The following is an 18,595-nucleotide window of genomic DNA, read 5'->3' on the forward strand; positions in this document are numbered from 1 at the left end:
TCCTACTTTTAATGGAAGTCTTATTCAATTCACAGCTGACTGAGCTGATGTGAAAATCATAATGGGTTAGAAATACAATACCAACAGGCCCATAGTATCATCAGAATTAGGTTTGTCTCCAATTATTGACAACATTTTAATATATTTATAAAATACAACATATCATGTTTTGTCAGGGACAGAAATCTATTTCCATTACTGCGAATTTGAGCTGGGGGAAGTCTTTCTGTGTCTGACACTGAGAAATATAAAATAGGAACTAAAAAATAGGGAACACGGTCATGTGAAGAATTGTTTTGGTTTATTTTCAGCAAAAAGTAAAAGTATTGAAGACACTTGAAAACATCTAAAACATTAAAATGAATAATAAAAAGAAAGTAGGAAAAAAAAAGGATGTGGGGCAGTATGAACACATTGTACGTCCTCATGTCCCTAAGAACTGAGGTAGGTGTAAAATAATATTTTCCAAAAGTCTAAATAGATAAGAAATATAATAATAGAATATAATATACATAAAATATGAAGAAAACCAATATATTCACAGCACATAACACATTGGTGCATGTTATGATTATATTAACAGTTAACAGAAGGCCACATAAGCTGTATGGTAATAAATATAAACAGTGGGAATTCCTGAGCACTGTGTTGTTGCTAGATGTGACACTTCCTGCTTCTTACAGTACAGTACTGTGAGAGATGCGCGTTGCATTGTGGGGATACAAATACAGCGCAGAAAGGACAGCGGGGAGCACAAAGGAATGAAAACAGCACCTGGAGAACTTTTAACTTCAGCCTGTTGTGATGTGAATTCATGTGAGCGTTAATTAAAGTGTGAGTTTAGGCGGCTGGCAGGCTGACAACTGCCTGAGAAGCGCAGGGAATGTGAGTGGTCGGAGGGACGCGGCAGGGCGCACCGCTGTCTGAGCTGTTCGCATCCCGAGGCCCAGCCGTTATCGCGGGCCTCTTCCCAGAAGGTAAATTCCCTTCGCACAGTCTGTCTGATAACAATAACCCCGCTGTGAACCCTTTAGTTCGGCTACATTGTTGTTGACGCGTTGGTGAAGGCAGAGGAACCAACTAATCGTACTGTGCTGTGTCAGCTAGCGCTAGCTTGGTTGCTAACGACAGTTAGCTAATGTACATCAACTACGTCGACGTGTCCAGGGTTATCCACGGGCAAACCGGAAATGAAGTTTATTCGGCTTCAAAATAAATGGGGTAAATTGAATTCTTTATTTTCGCTACTTCATAAAAAGTTTGTTGTGTGTATTTTAATGTTTGAATGTATGTATCAGTACATTGGAAATGGAAAATATAGTTGTAGTACAGGAACAGAACTTTTTTTATAATAACACGGGTCAGTCTGCAAGTGATGAAGGATAGTTTCTTAAACGATCTTGTTTTAACTTTAAGTACCATCCAAATTGTTGGTAATAATGGAATCTTAATATGAATAGTCAATGAAAGGAGTAGATATTCCAATAACATACTTTCATACACTGCAGTGTTTGAGCACGACTCTATTCGTTTTAAATCAAACACCAAGCTAAAAAGCATCTCAGTATGGACACTTGTCTTTTATTTTGACAGGAAATCGGATCTACTTTTCATCTCTTGGTTGATTTGGCGTGATGGCTTGACACCGTTAGCTAGTGTTGTTGCAAACATGTTTGTTCAACATCTTGCTCACTTGATACTTAGCCCCCACGCCGTACAGACATAGAGCCTCTGTGCATTGTGGGTGCACTTTGACTATCAGCACTCTGTAATGTGTTTCAGCCCAGCGCTTGTGTTCTCTTGCTAGTACGTGATGTAAACACAGTAAAAGTACCAGATTGAAGACTACGCCTCCTCTGCCCTATCGCCATCATCATGTTTGTGCCAAATTTGAGTAGTTTTCTTACTGTTGTTGCTGACTCTTAGTTACAAAGTCACTGGTTAATCAGCTGATCTACAGTTGTATAAAATGGTAATAACTGATCAAAACAAATGGTCCAGTGATGTCTTCAAATGGCTTATATCACCCAAAGAAGAAAACAAAATGTTCATTGTATAATGAAGTGAAACAGAAACAATCAGCTAATCCTCACATATTATTTTTCTTGGTGAACAGCATGTCATTGTATGATTTTTGCCCATACGCCAATATTTTCCAACAAATTTTTGTCCATTGCAGATGCAGAGACCAAGTATCTCCAGTAGTGGGAAACATTATTATACCTACTCTTATCATGATGGTCCAAAGGCAGATGCAGACATAAGATGCAATGCTTTTCAGAATTCACTGGACAAAATAAGAAAACTACTGCTTTCAGGTTTATTTCACTGGTGCCTATTTCTATTGGTTCTACACAAAATTGTCGTAATGATCGGGATGACAGCTCTTAGGATGGGCAGTAAGGGAATGTGATTTGGCTCCTCCAAGCGTGACCGACTCTGAGCAGTTGTTGCAATAGCAACATCCATTTCAGACACTCAAAAATCCTCCACACTGCAGGCATTCTCGCGTCAAGTGCGCATAATTCAAGCATTGTCTTATCGACCTGTCATTTCTGCAGTTAATTTCGGGCTGTATTTTTGTATTTCATATTAAAGCCTTTACCGGCTCATACTGGTGACGTGTTGATACTGTCGTAAGTTATTAGTCACTAATTTAAAAAAAAAAAAGCAATGCAAAGTATATTTGTTTTTACTTGAGAGCTGCAGCAGTTAGTTGATTAAAAGATTAGTTGTCAACTATTAAATTAATCGCTAACTATTTTGGTAATCAATTAATCATTTTCAAAAATGTCGAAATTGTCTGATTTCAGCTTCTAAAATGTGAATATTTTCTGGTTTCTTTATTCCTCTTTTACAATACACTGAATATATTTGGGTTGTGGACAAAACAAACATTTTAGGACGCCACCTCAGGCTCAGACATTTTATGGACCAAACCACTAACTGATTAATCGAGAAAATGATTGATGGATTAATTGATAATGAAAATAATTGTTGCAGCTCTAAAAAGTTTGACATTTTTGTAGAATGTCAAACAGAATTTTGTAGTATGTATCCTTTCTTAAAGACAAATGCCAGAGGGTACATTAGTATATTTTTTTAAACATCAGACCGTATTTAATTTGCATCACTTCTCCTTCAAGTTCATGTACTCTGCATGAACATTCCTCTTTGTCAGGAACAACTGAATAGAGATCATGTAGCTAAATAGTTCTCCTACAGGAGATATTTTAGCCTTGAGAGAACCCCATGGTGGAATTAAAGCTCTTTTCTTGTAACCCTGTTTGCTGGTGCAGCCTAGGCACTCTCCTGTTGCACCTCCACAGCCCAGGTCTATAATTCATTTTGCCTTTACTGGGCCAACATAGCCCAAGAGTATTTTCCTTTGGTCTGTGTGTGTGTAAAGGGGAGTGCGCTCTCCCTGCGAGAGCCCCTTTACTTGAGCTTTTGTTTGATGGAAAATCTCATGCCTCAGAGAATCCACATGTCTCGCAGACAGCTGCTGAGCATCCTGTAGTGCACTGGCCTCCACATGGGTCTGGCTCGCATCGCTGCGCATCTGCTTTGATTGTTGTTACGTAACTTGGCATTTTGTCCTCTGTGCTCCTTACCCTGCTTTCACCCCCCCTTGCCTTGCCTTCCTCTCACAGAGCACCTTAGTATTTCTCTACCTACACCCACTGCTTTCCACAATGCACATGCCTCTTTTCATCCAGTCTTGCAGAGTGATATGTGACATCTCATTCTGTCTTTGTGCTTCTTAATTTCTAATGGAGAGGAGGAGTCCACTGTGACATTTGTTATTTCACACCTGATTCTTTATCTGCTAGGGCTGGATTTTGTTTAGTTAGGTAATCATTAGACACATTGACATTGCTATATACAAACTATAATGGTGTAAAGAACTTGACACAAAAGAATAACAAAGCGTAGAAAAATATTTTTGTTAACACTGATCTACTTTCTTTCTTTTCCTCCTGACATACAGCTCATGTGGTTTAGTTTTGTGCAAACTGAAGGGTTTTGTTTTTTCTCCATTTTTCTGCAGGAGGCATTTCCTGTACACAGTCAGAAACTGACTCCAACATGGGGGTCAAAACCTTCACCCACAGCTCGACCTCCCACAGCCAGGAGATGCTGGAGAAGCTCAACGCTTTACGCAACGAGGGTCACTTATGTGATGTCACCATCCGGGTCCAAGACAAGCTCTTCCTGGCCCACAAAGTGGTCCTGGCCTGCTGCAGTGAATTCTTCCGCTCCAAACTGGTGGGCCGGTCTGAGGAGGAGGACAAGTTTGTGTTGGACCTTCATCATGTGACCGTCAGTGGCTTCGCTCCTCTGTTGGAATATGCCTACACGTCTACCCTATCCATTAGCACGGAGAATATCATCGACGTTCTGGCAGCTGCAAGTTACATGCAGATGTTTGCTGTGGCCAGCACATGTTCGGAGTTCATGAAGTCCAGTATTCTGTGGAGCCCAGGTAACAGCAACAACAACAACAACTTGACGGGAGATAAACCGCACGAATCAGCACCAGAGAGCGCCTCATCAAACTGTGCCCTGACACCATTGGACGGCAGCGTGTCACCTGTGTCGTCTGACTGCAGCGTGATGGAGAGAAATGTTCCTATATGCCGCGAATCGCGACGAAAACGTAAAAGCTTTGTGACAATGGCATCACCCGAGAGTCCGCTCAAATGCACTACACAGATGGTCACCACCTCCCCTCAGATCCCCAACCCATCCCCTTCATTCTCAGACAGCACAGCCCAACCTGTGGAGTCTTCCCTGGCCTTCCCATGGACTTTCCCATTCGGTATCGACCGGAGGTTCCATTCAGACAAATCAAAGCTCCCGGAGAGCCCTCGTTGTTTAGAGCAGGGCACCCCAGGGACCTCAGAGGTTGTAGTTGGCCGGCGGCTCAGTGACTTCCTAACGTGTGAGAGCTCCAAGGCAGTCTCGTCACCAGTGCCGGCAGAGGAGGAAGATGTGAGAGTGAAGGTGGAGCGTCTCAGTGACGAGGAGGTCCAAGAAGCATCCTCGCAGCCAGTCAGTGCCTCCCAGAGCTCGCTGAGTGACCAACAGACGGTGCCAGGGAGTGAGCAGGTCCAGGAGGAGCTCCTCATCAGTCCACAGTCCTCTTCTATAGGTGGTGCTATTCTCCTTACCTAACAGCATTTATAATTGTCCACTCACTAAACAGAACCATGATTGTTGAATAATTAGTTAGCAACAGTAACAAGGCAGATGATTGTCAGTTTTCCCTGTAACTAACCGGGAAATCTTAAGGCTCCAATACAGTGTATCCAAATTCCATCAACTCCCCCTTAATTGTGTCAGATAGTTTTATGTTTGCCAGACTTAATGGTTATTCCTCATTCTCGAATCTGCTGTTAAAGATTTCAAGTATGTTTTAGTATGATTTGCTTCACTCACTAGCCAAAAAACAATGATAATCTGTTGAGTGGCTGATTACAGTTAGACCATTTACTAGCCATTTGGCCTGACAAACAAGTTACCTCTGCACTCTTAAACTAGGGCTACTCAGTTTTACCATGCGAGGCAAGAACAATGCTGTTTCTGTACTTCCATGTCTTCAGCAAGGACTAGTGGGGATGCTGACTCTGCCTGGGACATTTAGCCTCAGCCTCAGTCTTTTATCTTAAGATTGCAATTCCATTCAGACGACAAATTCACAGTAGTTGTTTACATCTGCCACTGTTATTAGAAACTGCATAGTGCTGCACAAGACCGTAAAGGGTAGTGGCGGGACTTATGCATGCGTGATTTGTTGAGTAAAAATTTAAAAACTTGACTATTAATCAGTAAGTACATGGATATATTGGCTTAAAGATACAGGTAAATCACATATTGGCACTTTAGTGTAGTAGTGTATGTATCACTGTAATGATAGAGGCTGTGTCCTGACCCAATTAACTCTGTCACTTTGTGACGACAACAATCAGAGCTGCCTACCCACCTACCTACAAGAGTTTTATTTGTTTTAGTCTCAGTGGAAAGTTTAATTGTCCGATGGCCCAAATGCCGTTTGAAAGGCTTTTCTGCCCTGCCATAAATTAAAAGAAAATGGAAACACTCGTAATTTTTTCCTAAACTGCTGAATAGCACAGTGAATTGGAATCCAGCAGCATCAGTCCTTAAATATGGGATTAGGCCTCAAAGACCTACAGTATATTAGTCTAACCCCATCCAAGATGACATGCTCTAGACTTTATTAAGTAGTCAATAAAAAATTCAATAGACAGCTACCATGTGAGTAATTCTTTTTCTTCCCCTTTCCAGGGTCTATGGATGAGGGAGTGTCTGAGGGTTTGCCGTCAATGCAGAGCACCTCTAACACTGGAGGACATGCAGAAGATGATGAAAGGTATCATGATTTGTTACAACTTGCAGCAAGGCAAGTCATAAGTGGTAAAGAATATATAGACATAAACCTCACAACCGGGTGTCTGAGCCACACCTGTTTAGATAATAAATTTAGACGTCATGTTGAAATGTCAAAGACATGATGAACTGTAATATGAAGAACTGTAAGAGCCTGGAGCCATAAACATGCGTGATAAATTTTATGTGCAAGCAAACGTGGTGTCTGGAAATCTATGATCGTCAAACAATCTGACCCATATCACCATCATCACTAACAACTCAGTGTTAGACAAAATGTTCTGAAACAACATTTGCCTTAATTAAACCATTTGCTTTACATAGTTCATAGCAAGCTTTTTTTACACTCTCAAAATGTTTGATTTTATTTTGTCTGAGAGTTGTTTTGTTGACATGTCAACATAGATGTTTTTATGAATTATTATAGGGGAAAGCTTCATTTTTCAATGTAAGTAAGAGCCATTGGCTGTATATATATATATATAATGGACAGAGCTTCCAGGTCTGAAAAGTGAAGCTAACGTGAAGTGTCTTAAACCTGCATTCTTTGTAAAGCCAGCAGGGGGAGCTCCATTGGCTGCAATAACACAGCGATCCCATTCACTTTAATGGAGAATGAGCCGACTGGACACTTGATTTATGAGCTCAGTAAACAGTTTCTTAATGAGTTTATGGTCTCAATCTCTAGTTTCAGTCTTCTTCCATACAACATGATGTTCATTTAGTAAATGATGGTCCCATTTAGAGATATAAAGAAAAGATATAAAGCAGGGTATGCTTTAGGGCGGGGCTACCTTGTAATTGACAGCTCATTCTCAGTGAGTCCGTCCAGCTCAACACACCGAACTCAGATCAAACTAATCAACTCACAGTACATCACGTTCTGCTTGCTCACGCTGGCACCGTCTAACTGTCAGGGTGGAGGCCAAAACGGCGAACTGGAGGCTCCACAAACCAATGGATGACGCCACGATAGGTTTACACTTGATAAGAGAACATGCAAGCTTTGACGTTTCTCCTCTTTGTGTTTCAGATTAGAAGGTATTCAGTACCCATACCACCTCTATATCAGCCCCTCAGCCAGGCCTGGCACCAATGGCCCCGACAGGCCCTTCCAATGTCCAACCTGCGGAGTCAGATTCACGCGCATTCAAAACCTGAAGCAGCATATGCTCATACACTCCGGTACGTGAAATGGGGGAAAATGAACGTGAACTTCAGATTGAATAAAGCTTTACCTATTGAGCTTTGGAATGTCAATGTAATTAAGCTTTTTTTCCCACTGATTGAGAGAAACAGACTGTTGAATAAAATGTTGAATCGGTTGATCTTTTTGGTCTATCGGGTATAATATAAGTTCTGAGAACAACTGGCAAAGTGGGAGTGCTCTTGGCATTACACCCTAATAATATTATTGGACTTGTTAGTTAGAAAAATAGATTCAATTCAAAATCAGTTCCATGCATTATTTCTCTTTGTCAAAAGCTGGGGCCCACATTACCCACAATGCAACTCAACTGCTGTCAGTTGGGTCAGAGATTCTTTTCATTTTCAGACTTAAGTCTTCAGCCCCACTCATACTGACTCAAGTGACATCACTTGAGGACATTTATCAGACTTTGTGCAGTTCCTGTAGGCTTTATAAAACTTTTTTCACTCATGTAGTGCTCCCCAACACCTGTAAGCACCACTGTGCTGTGTAGAACCCTTTAAGGTGCATCATAGTGAAAATGTGTTGGAGTTATTTAGATCACACATGAAATATTTCTTTGTTGTTATGTTTATTGGTGTAAAAAGGCAAATTACATTCATAGTCAATGTTTTAAATAAAAGGAGAAAAAAATCTCCAACAGGGTGAAAACCATTTATCTTTGTCTTGCATATTCAGAGGAACTTTTTGAAAGCATGATGTTTTGGATGTTCTGTCCTCGCTTATTTTTAGATCATGTAGAAATTGTACAATTACCATGTTGGCGTTCTTTACTCCTATTACAACACTGTTGGATTTAATCTTGCATTTAAAATGTTTTGTGACATCAGACAACTGAGTGAGTTTGTGAAACAATGCCAAGTAGGTTTTGTAGCTGAGCAAATATCCTGGGATTGAAAGGGCACAAAATCCAAACCTTGTTGATATATACTTCTTAGCTTTGCTTGTATTGGCCATTTTGTTCATAGTTGGTGTATTGTTATTCCTCTGGAAAAGTGTTCCAAAATTTAAAAGTATTTTTACATTTGAAAACTCTTACAATGCACTTACAGTTTGAGTTTGACAGAAGTAGTATTTTAGTCATTTAAAACATCTACAACATATCTGATTTTGTCACTTCTTTGTCAAAGGCTTCTTTCTATACTCGATATTTTAAACCTCAACAATTATATAGGAAGGCAAGGCTTGAATGTCTAATCGAAGAAACATGAAAAAATGACTAAGAATATGGACAACCCAGAAGCAACCTTTTATGTGGAATCAGTTGGGATCCATCCTTTAAGTTATCAATGTAGTGGCTATTGGCTCAGTAGAAGGACAGCATGGAGCAGGTAAATCTACAGACTCCAGTCTTATCTGTGGAAAATAACATTGATTGTTATGATTTATTAAGATACAAACCTGGTTATACAGGGCCAGCCAGTTTGAAATGCACATCAGAGCAAAACACAAGCCATGAAATCTACATAACTCAGCAAACTTCTCAACTTGGTGTAGGAACATAGGCCTATGGTTGGCAAATAAAATATTGCTTAACTACCAACAGTTCCCAGTAACTCTGGCGGTTTAATTAGTCTGGTATGGATTGTAACCACACAAAAAGAAAGGTCAGAGAGAACATCCAGATGGATAGGTAGATCGATGGATATACAATTAGCAAGGCCTACATAACAAAATGTGGGAAACGTGTAAGTATATATGGGTAGTTTTTTTTATGTGTATATTTCCTTTAAATGGCAGTGAAATTACTAGAAGTGGAGTGCCAATCATATCATTCATAATAAAATTAGTCACATTTACTGAGAAGTGAATATCTTTCCTCTGCTGTGTAAAATGATGGGAGGGTTCAGAGTTGTTTCTTCGTGAAAAACAAAGTAAAGCACGAGTCAGTGTGATTCACTCAACATGACTGTGATTGGCTGGTGCAACACTATGGAAAGTAGTGGTGTAACAGTACACAAAATGTGAGTAGGATTTGCCATCTGGTCTTTTTTTGTCTCATTTCACTAACACAACACATTTGGGGGATGCTGTCGTAAATATTTAAAGACGTATCCACAGACATACCTTACCTAAGCTGAACAGTGTCAGCATACGGTTTGACACTAATCGTTGTCCATTTTCACTGTAACTAACTGGGAAACCATAATGCTCCTATACAGTGAATCTTAATCATCATGGGGGGATCCTCCAGCACTTGTCTCTCATTTGTATTTGCCATTTTGATGGCAGGGACACTACATGAGCTTGGTTAACTTGGTTAACAAGGCTACGCCGACTAGCATGCTACTTGCTCTAGAATTTCCAATCCACGTTTGCAAGTAGCAGACATAAATAGACTGTTTTGACAGTAATTGTTTGGGTCACAGGGCATACGGAACCAAGGAAGTCACATACCAAACCAAACTTCCAGTCCCGAAGGGTTCAGGATGATTACACGTACCGTTAACCCCCCAATGGTACGGCTACAAAATATGTAAATATGTATTTTGTCTTTCAAAAAGTAGTGTGAAAAAAGTAATTTCTTTTGAGTCCCTCATTGAATCTGTTTTGGTAGGTAGTTTGTCAGAGAAACAAGAGCCAAAGTTCAAAGATTGATATTCAAAGAGCTAAGACTCAAATTTTACCAAAGAGATTACATATTCACTATTTAGCTTAATGATTGCATACATTACACTATTTAATAAGAGATTCATTAGAGTTGGAGCTTAACAAATACCTGTGTATTTACATTTTAGATTTAGTTAAAAAGTGAGATGGAATCCACCAAAAGTCATACATAGAGAGTTGTTATTATCATTAGCACAGTATCTAGTGGAAATCTAAATAAAAGGTTAAATGATCTTGGGTTGCTGTACTTTCCTATAGCTTAGTGATGAATAAATGGCTTTTTGTTCCGGGCATTCTGGGAAACTGTGATTTGGAAAACAGTTACGGCTGACTCTGTGGTAAGATGTAGTCATTACCCCCCCCCTTACCTCACCTCACCTCAGCTCAGCTCAGCTCAGCCACACTCCGATAGTAACACTTGATGCTGATGTACAGATCGGCTGAACTTTATTTTTTCTTCCTCCCTCAGGCATTAAGCCTTTCCAGTGTGACCGCTGTGGGAAAAAGTTCACACGGGCCTACTCCCTAAAGATGCATCGGCTGAAGCACGAAGGTAAACGCTGTTTCCGGTGCCAGATTTGTAGCGCCACATTCACGTCCTTCGGTGAATATAAGCACCACATGAGGGTCTCCCGACACATAATCCGCAAGCCGCGGATTTACGAGTGCAAAACGTGCGGGGCCATGTTCACCAACTCTGGCAATTTAATTGTACACCTGAGGAGTCTGAACCATGAGGCATCCGAACTAGCAAACTACTTCCAGAGCAGGTGAGGAGTCTGGGGGCGCTGACCCCCATCATTTACTCAGATCTCACCTGGATCAGAAAATAACTTCAGTTTAGATTCTAATACCTGAGGTTCATTTGATCGTTTTTTTCCTTTTATGACTACTACTGTTTTTGAGATGATTGCAGTTGATTTGAATGCCCAGATCAAGTGTACCTGAAGTATTTGACTGTATTTAGTGGGGAGTTTTAATTTCACTTGTTTAAAAGAATAGTTTGACATTTTGGAAAATGTGGTTGTTCATTTTCTTCCCATGAGTTTAAATTAGAAGATTGATACCACTCTTTGTTCTGTGAGTATGTGGCTGCAGCCAGCAGCCAGTTATCTTAGCTTAGCATTAAGACTGGAAAAAGAGCTGGCCCGTCTCTGTTCAAACGTCACAGAATATACCTACCAGATCCTCTTAAACTCACTAATTAACACATTATGTTTTGTTTGCCATGTCTTTACAGGTTAAACAATTAAAAAATGCTAATTCACTCTTTACTGCGGGTTATGATGAGCAGGACTAAAAACAGGACTATATCCTGGCTGGGACCAATTATGCAAAGCTAAGCTAACTGGCTGTTGACTGTAGCTTCATATTTCAGTTCTTCCAGGATTTTTTAGTTATTGTTGCGGCCTAAAATGCCTGATTTCACAGCAGCTATTCTGAAAAAATTCGATGCATGTTGTGATGTCTTTAAGCCATTGTTTTGCAGTTATTTTGCATGTGAAAGTGAAAGTAGCAAAAAATACTTGACTTTTTTATAATTCATTAAAAATTAAAAATGAACGGCAACTTGTTCCAGTGAGAATAAAATCGCTAGTTTGGTGACGTGTGGCTCAACGTTTTGGGACTGCAATGATTGGTGAAAACTTGTGGGAAACTACAGTGAGTTGTCAAATTTGTGGAAAAGTTGCACTGATTGTACAAAATTGCAAGGTTGCACAGAATTAACAGGGATTGGCTGAATTTGCATAAATTGTTGCGATTGCAAGACTGGGACTGATATTTCCGTTACTGACATGAGCGTGGTATCGATCATCTATCTCTCAGGAAGAAAGTGAATGAACGCATTTCCCAAAATGTTGAACTATTCCTTTAACAGTCATCATTAAGAGGAGATGGCAAGTCCGAGTCGGCTCTGTTTATTGACAAAATGCCAGAGATGTGAAGATATGTGTTATCGAGTAGACAGAATTAAGTGAGTTAAGTTTTCTGAATACAACTGCCAGTTGTAGAACTCAACTGTACAGTGTTATAAAAGACCATAGATAACACCAGGGTTGTTTAAATCACTCATTTTATACTCATACTCTTTGCTCATGAGAGTTACACCTTTAAAACAATAGTCATACAATAGCTGCAAAACACAACTTAAATCATTTTGTCATCTCTATTTGTTGCTATATGAATGGATTTTCCTTAACCAAACGGAGTGGGTTGTTTGTTTTTATCAGCAGCTCAGCCCACAAAGCCTCGTGAAAGTCAGAACACAGTGTCTTTATAAAGTCGAGGAGTGTTTTTATTTCCCAGACTTTTCCACTTCTTAATCAACTCAAGCCCTCACAGGTCGGCAGGACTCAAACGGGCCATTGACTCCTCAAAGGTTTTATAGTAGAAGGTCTACGCCTGAGATCATAACAGTGTGGAAAATTCTCTGGCAATCCAGTTAGACTCTTAACTCCCATCCTCAGTCTTCACATAAAAAGATATGTTAACTACTCTGTATTTTTTTTCTAAGTTGCTGATTTGCAGAGCAGTTTGTCAGATTCGGCTGTCATCGGTGCCACAGAGGACAGTTAGACTCGTACTTAACTATTTATTCTGGATACTGAGCTCCATTTCCCACTGTTTGATAGTCTGTACATGTATGCTGCAGGACAGGGAACTCTGATAAATCTAGTTTACAATCAAAGTCAGTCTGTGCACTCACACATTTTCTGTCATAGGGATTGAAATATGGTATTATCACATGACAAGTGAGACCAAGCTAGACTGACCAAGCTAGACTGGGAATACGTTTGCGTATAGAATTTCATCACAGAGTTGAGACAGCAGCCATATTGGTGTCGACACGCACTAATTCTTGTATATCCATGTACCTTTTTCTAATTAGGCATTATGCAATGCGATGCATTTGTATTGACTACGAATTGTATAATATAAACATTTTATGTCACGATTATCCCCAAATAACTGCAGTTCACTATATTATCTCGATAATCATCAAAATATGTTTAAAATTCTTAAAATGGCACAAAAACCTCCTGGAATCCCTTTGCCTTACATTCTGTATATTAGCGATTGAGACATGAATATCGTGAGGATTATCACAATATGCAAAAATATCGTATACTGTCCCTAGTATTCATATCCTCTAGTCACTAAATACAAAGTCTAAATCTGTTTTTTGGGGGGGGTTTTCTGAAGACATTAAGCACATAGTTCCAAAATCATAGTTTTTTTAAGTCCATAGTCAGTGTATTACCTGCAGTAAAGGGTGGTCAGTGTGCCCCCAGTTTGGAGAAGCAGACAGGAGTCCCAGCACAGCACTGTACTGCTGTGGACAGGGGCTGCAGAAAAATGATTAACCTCTAAAAAAGTAAATAAATCAATATCTATTTAAGTGTATGCTATATTAAGAATGTTTTCACTGCTTTACCTTGCTGTCAGACATCCTTCTTCTCTGGCATTAAGCAAAGAACTGCACCAATTAGCTGTTTGGGTCAAATGAAATAAAATCAAACTTCATGTTTCTAAAGATTTCAAAGGTGCATCCTTGTAGTCGATCACTGGCATAATAAACTACGTGGCAGAGTTCAGCTCATGCGTAGGAATACAGTTCTACGGTTGGTGTCAAAGAAAAAGATGTCTGACGGTGAGGTAAAGCTGTGAAAATATTCTTAATATAGTATACACTTAAACAGATATTGATTTTTTTATGTGGCTAAAATACATGTTTCTGCAGCCCCCATCCACAGCAGGGCATTACTCTGCTTCTGTGCTGGGACTCCTGTCTGCTTCTCCAAACTGGGGGCACACTGACCACCATTTACTGGAGGTGACACACTGACTGTGCATGAGTAGCTTATACAACCCCACTTCTAAATACCCGAACTATCCCTTTAACCTGAGACTGCATATTTGTGAATATAATATCTTTTAAATTGTCAAAATATACAGTTTAAATTGTGACAAGGTAGCAAATGAAAGGACATTGAAACCATTGTCTTCGTCTTTGCAGTGATTTCCTCGTGCCCGACTACCTGAGCCAGGTACAGGAGGAGGAGGAGGCGCTGGGAGTCCAGTATGAGCTAGAGGAGTCCCAACATCACCCTGTCTACCCGGGCAGCACCTCCACCTCTACCACCACTGCGGCCTCGTCCTCCTCCTCAGTCCAGATGCCCGTCATCTCCCAGGTCTCCTCCTCTACCCAGAATTGCGAGAATTCCTCCGGCTTCCTTTCACCCGAGCCCCTGGATCCCCTGGAAGCCCCAGCCTCCCTCAAGATGGACGCCGATGAGACGGCAGTCATGACGGAGGAGACCAAGATGGACAACAGTGTAGGAGGCAGTTCCCCAGAGGTGCTTGAAGAGGAGCAGCAGCAGCAGCATGCCCAGGCCAAGGAGCTGGCTTCCATTACCATAGAGTGATTCAAGCCCTCTACTTGGCCATCATGTCTTATTTTGCAGTCATGTCATATGGGAATATCTGTTGAGACGCCGCAGAGGCTAAAAGGGACAACTTGGACACGGGCACATGTTGAAACCTCATCATGTGAAGCCGTCAAGATGCCGTGATTGAAGTTTTCTGAAGACTTCAGTTGCCTTGATGATGTTTTTCCACTCTCAACGCAGATGCACTTATTTGAGTTCATGTTTTACACCAAACCAAATCCAGCAAAGTAAATGATACTTATTTTGTTTTTCTTTGCAGTGATAATTGAATTTTCCTAAACTGAAGCAATTTCCTTGATCAGATCATAAAATCTGGATTCAGTCCACCGCCACTCCTGAATTTCAAAGTAGTATTTATTAAATGAACAGTATTTTTAAAGAGTATTTTTTAGGAAGGTTGGTTTTTCCCATATGACGTGAATGCAGCACAAGCTAAAGTCCTTTCTGTCTTAGCCAATTTGAGGTCTGTTCAGTACAAGCCTTGCCCTACTTTTGGAAAGTGCCTGAGAGTTCCCATTTTAACAAAGCAACGTGTAGAGCAAGAAGAGATCTTGACTTTGCCAGCAGTGACAAATCAAGTCTTTGCAAACTGAGCTAAAGAAAAAAAAACATTGTATTTCATTTGTAGTGATAATGCTAGTTTGTATGGGCTGAGACTGTGTTATTCCTTCAGTGCCGTCGCTATAGGCAAACTGTTAAATGTCAATATCTATATTGCAATAGCTTGTACTGTAGTTTTACTATTTGAATGCTGTGTATGTTGGTTGTTGTGAAATATGATATGTCAGGTGTGTGTATGTGCATTTCTTTTTATCTATATGAACACAGTACATTTCATTTTACATGTTTAAAACTTGAAATTATATTGACAGAGTATTCCCTTAAGACGTTTGTGCAGTATGTAATATTTTTGACCGGTTACAAGTTATTTGTATCTTTATTTTGAAAGAACACTGTTGTTAAATCTAACCTCGCATCTCCAAAAAACTAAACTCTTGGAGTTTAGGAAAACTTGGATCAGCACTGATGCATCTTTCGGGGTCAAATCCAACCAAATAAATGGCAAAAATAAGACTGAAAGTTATGGAAAACAAAAACGTCAAATTTGGAGTTGCAAGGTTTTCCGTCAACTGCAGTGTTACGCTCCCAAATGGGCTCTAAGACATGGTAATGTAGCATTTACCCCCCGTTGAAGTTAAGGCCTGCTTGTCGGTTTTAAAGTCAGTTTGTGTTTATAATATTGATATCTGACATGGATTTCAAATTTTGGTCGTCATGATTTACCAACAGGTACACTGCTGATGTTCTAGGATATTGCATGAAGTGTTTCACTTAGGTACAACATGATTGTCTTTTCAGTTCTTTCCTCGTGTGACATTGTGTGTGGGTGATAAACCAAGAATATTATGTTACCCAATAAGTGTGGATTAACCACCAGCATTCTGTTTTTGTTTTCTTTACCTAAGTGAAAGCAAAGGGAAGAACTACGCAGTGGAAGTTTCCCTGACTACAATGTAAGATATGACTGTGCGTCTGCAGCCGGGAAAGCAGAAAGTGATGCAAAGATTATGGTGGCTATCTGTGATGGCCTGTTTTCAGTCAGAACAGATTACAAGGCTGTTGTTGGTGATAATATTGCTTTAGAAGCAACAGGAACATGCTAATGTGTGAATGCAAATACTGTGAGATAAATCATTATAAATGATATCTTAAATATATTGTGTTAAGAGCGTATCCTTCACTTTAAACTGATAACACAGTTCAGCAGTTGATGTTACTAATTTCATTTACTTTTTTAAATGCTGATTTTGGGTCAAACCTCCAGCTCCTGTTACCTGCATTGTGCCAACATGGTTGTAATTGTGTCCTTGGACATTGTTGTGCCTGTATTTTGAGAAGATAATGATACCCATGGTAATAATCCATGAGTTGAATGCTACTGACTGTGACTGGGTATCTTGGTTCAGTTTTTATTTTCTGTTGCCCCCTGAAAGTAGTACAAACAGCCGACATTAAGGATTATCACAGCAGGATGTAAGACCTCATGTACAGGGTTGATTGTAAATGTAAAGATGAATATTGCTGCGATGAGGCCATCAATATTACCCTGTCCCGATCATTGAAACTCACTGAGAGCTGTCTTAATAAGAGCTTGTGTCAGCCTGTGCCATCCTATCAGACACTTTTTCAAAGTTGTGCCATTTGCCCTTTTTATCTGGGTACAAATCATGCTTTCTCCTACAGGACCAAATGTTCTCTATCTCATTGGGGATTTGCCATGGCAATCAGTAATTGCACATAATAAAAGAAAGAGATAATCATTCGAAGTGGTCCATGCTATTTAGCAAAGGGGTCCTGCTGTTTTCGCCCCTTAAAACACTGTATGATGTTGTGCATTTAAGAGGCTAGCCTTAGTAAATGGACCTATTAACTCTAGTTGCACAATATCAAAATTTAAAAAAAGTTTTCTATTCTCCATTTGTATGTCATGCTTTTCATCTGTTCTTCTGTGTCTGTATTCAAACAACTTTTTTATAATGAAATGCTGCTGTTTGTTGAAACGCAAAGTGCCCAAAATATTTTTGTGAACCAATGGTGTGCAATAAATGGACAGGTGTTGTTTTCAAAGTTTTAATTTTGTCTTTGGAATGGTGAATTCTATAAAAAGAAAAAAAGAATGTATAATTTAGTTTTATTCAAATGTGACTGAAGGTGAATCAAATAGGCAAGGACCCCATTTGATCTGTGAAACAAGGAACAAAGCTTTGATATCAAACGACCGGTTCTATTCAGCTCCTTTCTGTTTGTTTCTAAAGTTGCATGTTCATATCGTTCTGTGAATTGGAGAGCATGTCTTCAGTTGGCGATGCATTCTGTCAAGGCCTTATTTGTCGATGACTCTTCATCCAGCGTAGCTTGATCTGTTGTTCAGCATGCCCTCTTCTTTTCTGTACGTTATCCCTTTTATGTGCAATGTTTTTCAAATATCTTGATTATATACAGGACATGCCTTTTCAATGTACACTTGATGTTGTATACGTTTTCCAGTCCTTATGGTTTATTTAAAAGTTGGAAAATACAAGAAAAAAACATGGTAGCTCTTCATAATGGCATATACAGTATATTTTTGGTGACTTTTGTATTATGGTTGCTGTTTCATGGCATCTTTGGATATTCTTGTTAAATGTGAATAGAACAGCTTAGTTTGGGAGTATGGGGGGCCTTGGTAGTCTTCACTTTGTGACTGTCTGCAGTGTGTGTATATATATAAATATACAGTATATACACTCATACTATGTTGCATATTCTTTATACTGTAGGCTACTTGATTACAACCTGCTTTGAGACAGATGTTGTATTTTGTGTCTTTGATACTGTATTTAAACTGTAGTTTGGAGAAACTGTACAAAAACATCCCAGATAGTAAAACAACCTGCACATTGTATAGGGAGAACTGACGTTTGTGGTGTTGAGTGTTTTAACTGGATCATATTCCACAGTTGGCTGTTAAAAACTGACGAGACCACTCTGTATTTTAGAGTTTATGGTTGTTCTGAATCTTTGCTAGTGTTCTGGCTTTGCAGTCCTGTTATTAAAAAAAGAGTTGTTTTTGTAAAAGTATGAAATGTAAATAAAAAAAACCTAAGTCAGAATAAGTATAAAACTTGTCTGAAGTTGTTTTTCTCACTGTTTTATGAGTTTGCTTAACTTAAAGCTGCAGTAGCTCAATTTTCTCTAAATAACGTTTCGTCATACTTGCTGAAACTTTCACTATATCCTGAAAGTCGTATATGAGACAGATAATCTGTGAAAAAATCGTGTTCCTCTGGCTCGTTCTAGCGCTCCTAATGGCATTTGCAAGAATCTATGGGCCCTGGATGAAAACAACCAATCAGAGCAGAGAAAGATTTAA

The 18,595-nt window shown here is 39.6% G+C and overlaps 1 protein-coding gene across 3 annotated transcripts; it reads left to right on the plus strand.

Annotated features, from left to right (window-relative positions):
• Positions 1 to 698: 698 nt before the first annotated feature.
• On the plus strand, positions 699 to 18,346 carry zbtb44 (zinc finger and BTB domain containing 44). Of its 3 annotated transcripts, none has more exons than XM_051397451.1 (6): positions 699 to 977; positions 4,052 to 5,155; positions 6,310 to 6,394; positions 7,445 to 7,596; positions 10,701 to 11,001; positions 14,250 to 18,346. In XM_051397451.1, the coding sequence occupies exons 2-6, from the start codon at positions 4,090 to 4,092 to the stop codon at positions 14,656 to 14,658; spliced, it is 2,013 nt and encodes a 670-aa protein (XP_051253411.1). In that variant the 5' UTR covers positions 699 to 977; positions 4,052 to 4,089; the 3' UTR covers positions 14,659 to 18,346. The 3 variants fall into 3 exon arrangements, with proteins under 3 accessions (XP_051253411.1, XP_051253410.1, XP_051253412.1); XM_051397450.1 differs by lacking the exon at positions 699 to 977 and adding an exon at positions 984 to 1,221; XM_051397452.1 differs by lacking the exon at positions 699 to 977 and adding an exon at positions 984 to 1,221 and having other exon boundaries at positions 10,701 to 10,784; positions 14,250 to 14,525.
• Positions 18,347 to 18,595: the final 249 nt, after the last annotated feature.

Source organism: Dicentrarchus labrax, unplaced genomic scaffold (assembly GCF_905237075.1).
Source record: "Dicentrarchus labrax unplaced genomic scaffold, dlabrax2021, whole genome shotgun sequence".
NCBI lineage: Eukaryota > Metazoa > Chordata > Actinopteri > Moronidae > Dicentrarchus > Dicentrarchus labrax.

Coding starts and splice junctions, on each gene's coding strand:
- zbtb44 (XM_051397450.1), top strand. CDS start 1,191: ATGAAGTTTATTCGGCTTCAAAATAAATGGG. Junction 5,156..6,309: donor TCCACAGTCCTCTTCTATAG/GTGGTGCTATTC, acceptor TCCCCTTTCCAG/GGTCTATGGATGAGGGAGTG. Junction 7,597..10,700: donor GCATATGCTCATACACTCCG/GTACGTGAAATG, acceptor TTCCTCCCTCAG/GCATTAAGCCTTTCCAGTGT.